Genomic DNA, 12,492 nt, shown 5'->3' on the forward strand with positions numbered 1-12,492 from the left:
GGATTAGATTGAGGCTGACGTGTCTCGTCAAAACTCCAGACAGCACTGACAGAGAAGACACAACTTCTCGAGTAAAGAGATCCTCTCCCTTTTAAAACTGAATAAAACAAGCTGCAAGTGTCTTCTGCACAGTAGCTGGAAATAATATATTGTGACTACTACTTCATTTTTTTGTAATATTTGAATGCAAAACATGTTACAGTTGATATTCTGTGTTGCGCAGGGAGAATAAGAAGGAATGTAAGCGGTTTGATTATTCTAATGTTCAGCCTCAGACACATTTCAAACCTGTTTTGACTGTTTTTTTTTGTTCATATACAGACACCATTTTGCAGTCTATGACCAATGGAGAGGATAAAAAAATAATACTGAAATAATACTGACTACCTTGTGTGTATGTGTTGGCAACTCATGTGTTGTTATTAATACTGGGGACTCTATTTTTTGGATACAGTATGTACCACAACTATAGAATAGAAAAGACTTGATTAGATTTAATCAACAATAATCTGTAAAAAAAATCAGGTAATGACAGAATAATTTGGACAATCAGAAAACCACAAGTTTCATTGTTCACTCAATAACAAGTGACGCCATATTACTGTGTCTAAAAATGCTTTGAATAACTCCAGCTGCAGTATCACAACATACTGCGCTAATGAGGAGCAAAGTTTAGAACAAGGACAGTACTTTATCTCATGGCATTTTAGCTTTTCACCACACAGATAGCAGCTACAGCATCGGTCTGCCCACAGAAACCTTGAAGGAAAATGTAGCGTATTAGTGTAAATGTCTCATACACTGGAGTTTGTGTGTGTGTGTGTGTGCGTGCGTGCGTGCGTGCGTGCGTGTGTGTGTGTGTGTGTGTGTGTGTGTGTGTGAGAGATGGGTTTGGCAAAATGTCTCAGAAAGACTTAATTGAACTAAAACGTGTAGGTGCACGAAGGAAAAGGTAAACACATGTGAGTGTACAGTATGTCTGAAGAGTGCAGCTGACATTCGATATTTGAATGGATCAAATCCAAAGGCTGAGGCGCCCCCTGTAGGCTAACTAATGCAAATGCGACACTGAAGCTGAGAAGAACTACTTTTCCTCCTAAACGTCAAACTGTGGATTAGACAGTTAAACAACAACATCGATCAAAGTCAGCATGTATGAAAAACTTTATGGCCGTGATGTTAATCATGTCAAAAATACAACAGACTATAAAATACTATAAGAACTTTTTCTTTTCTCATCAACACACTCTCTAAAGATGCTACAAATACTGCAAGTTTGTTAAAAAGTTAAAAATGCCGTTTGATTGTAGGCATTTAGAACATTTAATGAAGTGAAAAATACAGCTTACCTGTCTTTGTGTGTTGTTGCAGTGTTTGCTCAATGATCCATTCTTTAACAGAGAGCCTGTGTCGCTTTCCGTCTGTGCAGCCTGAAAACTGACTCTTTTTTGCGGAAAAATAGTCTCCTCCGTATAACTGCTTGCAACAAGGGGAAAAAAAAAAAAAAAAAAGGAAAAGTGGACTGCACAGGAAATGATGACGCAGCTGTATGGAAATCATTTTGCTTAACAAAAAAAAGAAGATACTGAGGGTTACCAAACATTTGCAGACAAATAATTGTAGTTATACAGTAGTTTAGTTAAATATATTTCAACTGGCCATTTCCAGGGGGTTTCCAGACGTTTTTGATTGAATAAAAGTGAAATCAATCATGTCATATTTATTTAAGATACTTTCTACCCTAAATCAAAATGTAAACATGCCTGTACAGTTTTTAAGGAATTGATCCAGAGTATTTTTCCATTGGCAGTGTCAAATTGTCATGGATCAGAAAACTGTTGCCCACAGTGAACAGAAATCATCGAAAGGGTCAGAGATTCAGCCACAAAGGCATCAGCTCACTAGAACCTACCTATCAAAGCAGAGAAAGCAGAAAGTGTGTGGGGGTTCAATTTAGGTTGACACCCCATCAGGTTCATCCAGCCCTGTCGTCAGCAAACAGTAAAAGCAATAAGTAGGCCATGGTATTTGTTAAGTGCATCTGCACATTATTTCTCATAGTAGAGCTGACAAACGTTGATGTAACATCATCAAACTTTCTACAGGTGTTATGTGTTCATGTCAAGTGCACTTACAGCTGTGCAAACTAGTAAGCACTTAGTTCAGCCTGCAGCTAACAAAGCATGAAAAAATGTCAACACATTACACATGTGAGAATCCCAAATATTACATAAATTTATTTCAAAGTTAAAAGGTATAACATATACAATAGTTAAGAACACTTTCATAGGTCTGTACACAGCCCAGCTATACACAAAATAAACCTATTTGCACTCAGGATAACACCACTCTGTCATACTAATGCTGCCTGATAGTCAACAAAGACCTTCATAATGGAACAGATGTAAGACCAAGCACATAGAAGTGCCAAAATAAAAGACTATTCATTAAATTTGTTTAGGCAGTTAAATAGTGTGCCGATTTCAAGAGGATCTTCAACAGACGAGGATCAATAGCGCAACAACGATTACAACAGCATCAACAACAGATTGCATCGATTTCTGCAACAAGGTTTAGTGAAACTACTTTCAAATATGAAATTTAATGTAATATTGTTATATGATGGATTTCACACCAGTTATCAGACATAGAAAGGAGTAGGTAGGAATAAAGGATTCAAATCACATTTATAAAAGATTCATTATAAAACATGCATTTTCAAGGAAGGCTGACGGATTTATATTGTACACTTGATCATGGTTTCCTTTCCCTGTGATGAGAGCAGTAGTTTCGAGTTATATCAGTTTTGGGGTGGAAAACACCCACCAGCATGTGTTAACAGATCCTTACTGCAGCCAGAAGGATGCCCAGTTATCCAGTTGACCAAAATCTGGATGTTTTACTCTGGAAGCCTGTTTGGTTTGTAAATGTGAAAGACAGCTTTGGACTGATGGGACACCACCTGACACCGTGGCCAGAAAGAGTTGGAGGATGTTATAAAATATTCACTTGAAATAGGTTTTTTATTATCTCACATTTATTAGTCTCTAACATCAAATTCATCACTGCAAATTCTCTGGTGACTTGGCACTTCTGCAAACTAGACAGCAGGCAGAAAGTCAATTCTGCCTTTGTAAAAATGCCATTTAAGACTATTCATTTAAGATTGTGCAAAAATTAATTCACTGTAATCTCTTGTGTCACCTGGGGACTAAATAAGAGCTCACAGTTTTAATTATACATTTGACAGGGACTTCTGCTTTACGGATCCAGATTTCTTCATCACGTTCACCTGTGAAGTGTAACACTTGATGAGATACAAACCACAAATGAGAGAAAGGAAGCAATATAAACTGAGGGCTCTGTCACAGTGTTTTTTTTTTTTTTTTTTTTTTTTTCTCCAGCAGGAACTCTTGCTCGCAGGGCAGTTTAACTGAGAACAACATGACGGTCGAACACAGACTTCCTCTGTTCCTGGACCTGCCTCCTCCAGCGCTGCTGGGCATGCTCCACTTTGTTCAGCATGTTGGGTCGAGAGTGTGAACGGGACAAAACATTGTGAGCGTTAGCAAAAGGCTGCTGGTCCTGAAAAAACAGAATGGAAAAAATATATAACACGATTAGTCTACAAGGTGTGACATACTGTAGGTCAGTAAGTCAATCATAGGTCCATCTTGTAAGAACATCTTAATAGATAATTGTTGCATGAAGCTATGTGTTGTTGTGTTGTTGAGCTTCATGCACATTTTTACAAGAAGCTATGTGTTGTTGTGATGTCTTACGATGTAGAATGCATGATTTTATCTTCTATAGAACTGCAGGACGGAGCCGGAAAAAATACATCTTATGTTATCTTATGGGAAAATGCACAAAACCCAAATTTTAGCCTTTCTACAATGGTTACCTGTATGTTTAACAGTGGAGGCACACAGTGCAGGGTTTTCAGCAGAAGTAATTCCTTTTAAAAAACAAATTGAGAATTTTTTTTTTTTTTAATTTGTTCTTCATTCTGTGTCTCTCCTTTATTGCACTCACTTTTAATTTTAGTTAATAATGTTTTATTTTACTCTCATCACCTGGGTTTTCTTGATTTTATGTGTCTCTGTGACATATTTTGTAAGTGGTTTTTGAGTGCTGTAAAATAAAGTTGCTACTTTTACTCCCAGAAGAAACTCATACTAAAACTAAAACTAAATGCAAGAACAGGATTGGGAGGATCACAGCCACAACTGACATCTGTGACAAATGCTTGAGGAAAATAAACCAACATTATCAGTTGGGCAGTCTCTTTATCAAAGATTGACTAAACATGCCCACCATTTCCTCTATAATTAATGTCGCAGCAGGGCTTCCGCTTATACTGGTTTGGCTTTCAAATCTTTCTCCCCTTTGTTTTGGTCCCAGTGACAGTAGCTACAGATAGTCTCAACTTTGGGTCAATTAGATCACTGTAATATTACAGTCATTTCAAGCTTTCTCTAGCAGTGGCTACTCTGTTGCTGTTCCATAAATATGATGAAATGAAGGCAAAGTTAATTCTTCTCCTTCCATTATTTCCAAACAAACAGCAAACCAGTAACCTCTTTAAAGTCACCAGTAACAGCATATTTACCAGAACATTACCATTTATTTAGTCTATATCCATGATGTTCTACTTCCGGTATTGCTCCATTGCTAGCAGAAAATCCGCCCGATTTCACTCATTTAGGCCGGATATCCTTGGGCTTCCTTTGTGTTGGCATTTTAAACTTTGGTCGATTTATGAGGACTGGTTAACCTTTTCTCAGATCTCTGCAGGGTAAATCCAGAGAGCCAGCTGGACTATCTGTCCAATCTGAGTTTTCTGTTGCACGACTAAAACAACCTTTGAACGTACACGTTCCACCAAAACAAGTTCCTTCCCGGGGCTATTTTGCAGAGGTGCTGTTGCTCCAGACGGCGCTTAGAGCCGCCCAAGACGATTGTGATTGGTTTAAAAGAAATACCAATAATCAGAGCACATTTTTCTCCCATCCCGAAATGCTGTGTGGACTCGCCAGACCCTCCACCGCAGCGCTGTGGAGGAGGGTCTGGCAATGCGAGACTACCATTTATTGCATTTACCTAGTTTCTGGCAGTAATCTGGTTGTTGACAAAGTTGTCATCTTCCTTTCCAATTTAACAAAAGTTAGAGTAGAGTTTGCCAACAATTACCAAAATGTTCATGCTACATGTAAAACATTTTGGTGCTTACATTTTTACAGCAAAAGCTTTTTTTTTTTTTTTTTTTTTTTTTTTTTTTTTTTTTTTTGGAGAAATCTCTCATGTAACACTTCCTCTTGCCTGAACTCTGCTAGTGGAAACACAGCAGTGTGCTCAGCAAGCCGGCTGCAGTTCCCCCTCTCCCCTCAGGCAAAGGCAGTCACTGTTTTCTATATCATATCTAAAATATCTTGATATCTAAACACTGTGTCATACTGGAGGTCACCAAATTGATTCACTGCTCTTTGAATGCACTTTCAGCAGTTAATGATGGCTTCTGTTTCCTGAAATAGATAGGAGAGCAAATAACAACTATATCAGCTACTAGATAACTGTTTAAATGTAAGTCTATTCATCTAAATCGGTTTTTAAATGCACTGCAACTGTGAGATTACTCAAAACCCCCAGTTTACTTTAAGATGGTCAGTATTTTTTTCTACTTGCTTCTATACAGCAGTGGGAACTGCCATATTTTAGAACCATTATAATTCAATGTTTCTGGGAAAATTCTTCTTTACTGATGGCACAGTGACAACACAGTTGCTACAGTGGGAGAAAAGAGAGTGGGCCGTCTTTACTGCTTTAACAAATAAAAAAAATAGACTACTGTTTGGCTTTGGAATTGAACGCAGCCTACTTAGAAGTTCAATTTTACCGTTAAGTTTACTTACAGTATGTTTTAGTTTACTATGTTTGCTACAATGACTCACAGCTACAAGCAGTGATCTCATTCTGCTACTTTCCCGGTCCTCCGTCTTGGTCATGCCCATGTTTACATAAATAACCAGTTATTTTAGCAGAAATCTGGCTACATTAACTCGGCTCCTTTAAAATTCACTCATTTTAATAATGTTTAATAATCAGGTTAGCGGCAAAAGCACGTAGAGATAGTGTGATGTGAGCAGGGTTAAGGCTGCGTTCAGACAGGAAAAGAGCGATCCGGCAATTTGCCGCAGGGTTGTGCGGTGAGGGGAGTGTTACTGAAACAGCCCATTTGTGTGACGTCCTGTTGTGCTCTTTAACCCCTTTTGTTATTTCACAACTTCTGTTTAACATTAGATCGTTTATAGATCTCGACGTTTCTGACCGCACTTAAAGGCAGCTTCATTTCACGGAGAAAGAGAAAGAAAAGAGAAGAGCTAGACCGATTGACTGTGCTTTGTTGTTTGGCAAACATTCAGCTGTTACACAAACTCCTGGGCAGTTCAGCGCTTGTGTTTCGTGTTTTAAAAAAACTTTCTTGTGACAGCGATGTTTCCCGTTTACTGTACAGGACTCATACACTGCCTCAAAACCGACTGACAAGTCTGACTGCCGGTTACATGATTGGCCACCGCAGCGTGACATTAGGGTTGCGTTTCTCCAAAAGTCGAGTTGGTCTCAACTTCTCGCTGCAGGCCCGCTGCGTATCTTTGCGTGTCCCCCCTGAGGCAAACCCCTCTGCAGCCTAAACGCACTACCCGCATTCAAAATGAATGGAAAGACCTGCGTTTTTGCCGCACCGTCTGACGGCTGACATAGGCTGTGTGAATGCCCACTAAAGCTGCCAGCATTGTGCACTAGTTTGAGAGTTTCCCTGCTGCTGCTCTTGGCCTGTGATTATTGTTAGTGCACTTTTATAAAGAAAGAGACCCTGTGTTTCAACCAGGTCTCACCACACAGCACGGCTTGAAGGATCTGTTCAGATGGGACCAGCGGCTGTAACAGTGCCTAAATTAACGGTTTCACCTAATTTCACCTAAATATTTCTGTCAGAAACGGTTGATTTCTCTTGCTTGGAAGGATGTGAATAGGCCTAGTATTGGTTGGTTAGAGAAATGTCTTCTTGCCTAACAACGGAAAGAATAACGTATATGGTTAAGGATAGACAAGATACTTTCAAACAGGTTTGGGACCATTTTTGAACTTTGTTGAACAAAATGATGTGGGTGATATTCTGGCAAATGAGGGGAATTCTGAGTAATTTAGTATTTTTCATGCGGGAGTGAGATATTTATATTGGCTTTTGACACTGTTTGATTGGTTAGATGCTCCAGATACAGTATATGTTACATGGTGAAAGGTAATTCTTTCATACAAGGCGTTTGTTTTTTTATACATTTGTATTTTTACTCTGTTGCTGTGATTGCTGTCTGTATTTTGGTTTTTGCTTCTATTGTTTTTCAGGGTTTGTCTACGTTTATGTATGTCTTGGTTAAAATGAAGCTCAATAACAACATTGTTTACAAAAAAAAAAAAAAAAAAATCTGATAGATAGATAGATAGATAGATAGATAGATAGATAGATAGATAGATAGATAGATATATATCTATCAGAAATTGTGTTGCATATTATTTGGACATTTAAGTTTGATAGATTTTACCCACAAAGGATGAATTCCATGTGACATGCTGTGCAAAGTGAGGTAATTGACACATACAATAAATTCCCATGACAAGGGAGAATGCAGAGAAACTTGTTTTCTGGGTATAAGGATGGAGCAGTACCATAATTATCATAACATAAACCTTATTTTACTTTCCAACTGTGAGTTGCAATGCTGGAACACATACCCCAACATCATCATCATTTTGGATAAGCTGTGAATGTCCAAACAGACGCCTCTTCAATATGGGCTCCAAGAGAGTCAGGTAGACCATGTAGAGCAGCAGCAGGCCCAAAATGGAGAGGTACATTATGATGGTAACCTAAATATACAGAATGATTACTGATTGGTTTAGAGTTTTTTGATGTGTAGGATCCAAACACAGAAAAAACAGTAAGTTAAATGACAAGAAGTGCTGAAACAATTAGTCGATAGACAATTTATTGACAGCTATATTAATGATCTATTAATCATTTAAGGCATACAGTATTTCAACAAAAACTGCCAAACATTTACTGATTCCAGCTTCTCTAACATGAGGATTGGTTGCTTTTCTCCATTTTAGCAGAATAGTAAATTGAATATGTTTGGGGTTTCTATTTAGACAAAACAAACATTTATTATGTCAAATTAAGGCAACGTAAACAATCCCTTCAATGTTAACTTACCTTAATTGTGCTTGAGCTCCTCTCCTCATATTTACACTCGCAGCGTAAACAGTACGCCTCCACATCTTTTCCCTCAACCGGCATGGGTTCAACGACATGGAGACAGTTACTTAAAAACAAGAAAATAACGTTAACAAGCTAGTGGTAAGAAGGAAATGAACAGCTCATTCAGGGAAGTGTAGCGACACATCACTTTACATACCAGTCTTTGAGAGAGACATTTTGTTTGTAGATTTGCCCCGGAAACTCTCTGTATGGCGGACAGATGCATTTACAACGGATGTCTTCAGAATTCTGTAACAGATAGGTCACATGTATCAGAATCTTTTTTTTTTTTTTATTTGGAGGGAGGGTTTCTCTCTCTCTTCCAACATACCTGCACATTTCGCTGGTAACACATATACAACACACTTACATAACACATCATTATTAAATCTGGCATTAAGTTTATATTTATTTTGCCCCCTTTCCTTCCTTTTGCTACTTTAGTCATATTTTTCTGCATTAATTTAATGTCCTTATTTGTACATATATCATCGTATTCTTAGTGTTTCAGTCTTGTGTTCCTTTGTTTAATTTTACTGTTTTTAGTTTATTCCTTTCAATTTTTATTGCCTGTTCTCTGGTCTTATTTTTAACAATTTTACTCTTGAGAAGCACTCTGTGACTATGTTCTGTATAATGTGCTATATTAAATGAACTTATTATTGTTGGTAACATTGTGGTTATTATGTTTTGTCAATATTGCCCTCTCAGAGGCGTCCCCGGGTACAGCCCCGAATGTTTAAAGAGTAACCCATGATCTCTAGCGCTCTCTCTTATTTATTTTTTTTACAAAAATAAGTATAATGGAATAAAAAAAACTTGCAGTTCTTACATTTTTATTGTAGAACTCATGGTTGATCTGTAACTTTTTCCAGTTTATTTTTTAGAGGCGAATAGAACAGGCAGCTACGTACATGCGGGGTCTGACCAACATGTTGTTTTTGTCTCCTACCAACCGTCTCTACGTGAGGAAACCTGTGAAAGGTGTAATTTTCGGAGGAATCCTAGACAAATCAGTCTAATTCATTGATACCATTAACACAAAGTTTAGGAGCGCAATACTAATGATTTAGTTTGAAGTTCCTGTGACGTTTCCAGTCTACGGTTCAGACTCAAACACATGGAGCTCTGAAGCAGACCTGTGCGTTGCTTAGTGTCCACTCTCGCTGTAAAAATAGACATGAGCAGTGTGCCTTCCGTGGTCTGTGCAGCTTCAGGTTTATAGACAAAGTTTAACTTTATTTTTCTCAAAATATCACGACTCCTCCAAATCTCAGAGAGCACAGATGGGATATATTTTGAATGTGCACAAAGTTTTGAACATGAGCAGAAATCTTGCTCAAACACATCTGAAATATTACAGACCAGGGGTTTATTAATTCATTAAAATGAATTCATGGATCATGGAGGTGAATAATTGTCATATGGACATTTAAGGAGGTTACTTCTAGAGATGTTCCGATACCGATGCCAGTATGTATCAGCTCCGATACTGCCTAAAACGCTGGTATCGGGAAGTACTGGAGTTTATGCACCGATCCGATACCACGTAATAAAGCCCTAAAGAAAATCTACGTTAAAGTGGTTTAATTATGTTCTTTTTCCGTTATAACTGACTGTCAAACTGGATAATAAAAGATAGTTCTACGGCATTCATTGTTTGTATTTGTTCATGTTTCACAAAGAGTTTAACCTGAGCCAGACAGAAAACAAAGATAGAAATAATAGCACGTCCATACAGAGATAGTAGCATAAAATTGTTAAAACATAATAAAATATATGACACACGGGTATCGGATCGCTACTCGGTATCGGCCGATACGCAAGTTCAGGTATCGGAATCGGGAAGCAAAAAAATTGTATCGGGCCATCTCTAGTTACTAGTTGAAAGCAATACAGAATGCCTGAGAGCTTTACTGCCATATATTCCATTATGTTTGTATATTTGGATTGTAATCTATGTTCCCCTTTACATAAAGATATTTCCAGCATACAGTGATTCAGAAAAAGGTAGAATTAGGTGCATAACAATTCACCAGAATGCAAGAAATGAATAGTTTAATGCTCAAAATGTTCAGGTGGTGGACCCCCAGACCTCTCACATCATAAGTAACCACACAAATCTGGAAACAAAACACTGGCATTTGGGTTGCCAGGCCAGTTATGGTTAGACCAAATGTTGGTGCTATCTAACCTACATGGAAGCTGGAAACTAAAATGAACATAGACTGGCTATTAACAAGCCAATCGCCGTTTTGCACTACATTTAGTTTATTTAATGAGTCCGGGCTAAGCCCCGAACCTCCTCAAGTCCTAGAAACGCCCATGTGCCTGCTACTCTATCGCTGACACAGCACTGTGGAGATCTGGCAATGAGAGACTAGTAATGCCCTATAACCAGTGTTGGGCAAGTTACTTCCAAAATGGAATACATTATAGATTACTAGTTACTGTCATTTGAGAGTAATTAGTTATATTACAATATTACTGTCTCTGAATTGTAATGCGTTACACTACTTTTGAGTTACTTTCACCAAAGCGGTAGTTTAACTTGGCAGCTATCTTGTGAATTTAACCACTGGATCAATAAAGTCTCATCTTTATCCACTTTAATACATCACAGATTATTCATAATATTTTGTATAATTAATATGAATATGCAAAGTAACTAAAGCAATAAAAAATAGATAAGTAAAACTTACAATAGGCAAGTAGGAGAAAATAAAAATACTCAATTAAAAGTACCTTACAGTTGTGTTGAAGTGCGGCATTCTTGTAAAATGTTTGTTTAAAGCACTTGAATAAGAAATTCATGTTGTTTAGTTTAAAACAGTCTAAAGGGAATTGTCAATTATAGTGTGATTAAAACTCACTATTTACATTATTTACAGTACTTGATTACAGCTATGTGAAAAGGTACACAACCTTATTTGTTTAACAGTAATTTAGTTTTACTGCGAACCGTCGCAGGAAGTGCTTTTATTCTCCACCGCTGATAAACTGCAATGATTTACGTGTAAGCAAGACTAAACATTAATTCCCGACATGTTTAAATCTGTCAGCAGCTCGGACACACTGCTGTCCGAGCTGACGTATCGTCACCTGTTGGGACACAGATGTTATGAAATAATACTCACGGCTTTTTTTTTCCTGTGAACAAATGATTCGCGGTGCTGGGAAATTCTTAAAAAATGTTGCGTTAAAATGCGTTGTAACTTGCGTTACTGAGATTGTAACGGGTAATAATATTACCGAAATGTAATTAGTAATGCGTTATATTACTGCGTTACAGCGAAAAGAAATACATTACTGTAATTGCGTTACTTTTGTAACGCGTTACTCCCAACACTGCCTATAACCAAAATATTGATCATACCATTGGTTATTGATTTGATATGATGTTGTTAGCTTCCCTACATAAATACAGGATACAATCAGTTGTCAGTCCATTGCCTGCACTGAGCTAAAACTACAACAGTCTTGTAGTTCATTTTCTGTTTAGACTGTAACGTTAGCAAGATGTAGCTTTAGCAACACGGAACATCACAGGAAAGTCTCAACCTGAGGATAACAAGAGTTAGCATGACGTAACGTTAAGCTATTCTTACGCGTAACTGTCGGGTGAGATAATTAATCTTTACGGGAGATTTAAAGAGATGAGATTTCATCACAATTTTCTTTGTAACGCTAGCTAACTTATGCTAGCTACCATTAGCCTTACCTTCGCTGTCACTTGGTTTAAAAGCACAAAACAAGCCAAAGAGAAAGCCTCGAGAAGAAACACAGACTTCATCTTCACAGTCTGTATTAGATTTCCAAAGAACTGCCGTTCAAATGTTTCCAGAAACTACTCCAGCAGAGTAATGAACACCTTAACAACTGACGACTTTAGCCATCAAGCTTATTTAGAGATAAACACATTCAGCTTCCCAGCAGCTGACTTGTAGTTTCCGGTTTCCGCACACAAGACCACCGGAGCTCGATTATGACAATAATGAGTCCCTGGCGGGCGGTGACATGTGAAATACGTGTAACCGAGGAGTTGTTTTTTAATATCATCGTTTGGTTTCGTGCTAAATCTGACTTTGAAATTTGGGGGGGTATTTATGTCTAAATATTGTCTTGCGGATGAGTCAGCAGTCATGGTGTGTGTGTGTGTGTGTGTGTGTGTG

General features: G+C 37.9%; 2 protein-coding genes across 2 annotated transcripts in view; both read right to left on the reverse strand.

The window, feature by feature from the left end:
• The window catches only part of dennd2b (DENN domain containing 2B), a 56,306-nt gene extending 54,804 nt beyond the window's left edge, over nt 1-1,502 (reverse strand). The window contains exon 1 of the mRNA XM_028593725.1: nt 1,350-1,502. The gene's annotated coding sequence lies outside the window, so the exon portion shown is untranslated. The remainder of the gene's footprint in view (nt 1-1,349) is intronic.
• A 709-nt stretch (nt 1,503-2,211) lies between these two features.
• Nucleotides 2,212-12,304, reverse strand: tmem9b (TMEM9 domain family, member B). Its single transcript, XM_028575114.1, has 5 exons — nt 12,042-12,304; nt 8,478-8,569; nt 8,276-8,384; nt 7,795-7,929; nt 2,212-3,585 (listed from the first exon to the last, which is right to left on the reverse strand). Exons 1-5 carry the CDS (start codon nt 12,111-12,113, stop codon nt 3,430-3,432), a joined length of 564 nt encoding a protein of 187 aa, XP_028430915.1. The 5' UTR covers nt 12,114-12,304; the 3' UTR covers nt 2,212-3,429.
• Nucleotides 12,305-12,492: the final 188 nt, after the last annotated feature.

Source organism: Perca flavescens, chromosome 1, assembly GCF_004354835.1.
Source record: "Perca flavescens isolate YP-PL-M2 chromosome 1, PFLA_1.0, whole genome shotgun sequence".
In the NCBI taxonomy this organism is placed as follows: Eukaryota; Metazoa; Chordata; class Actinopteri; order Perciformes; family Percidae; genus Perca; species Perca flavescens.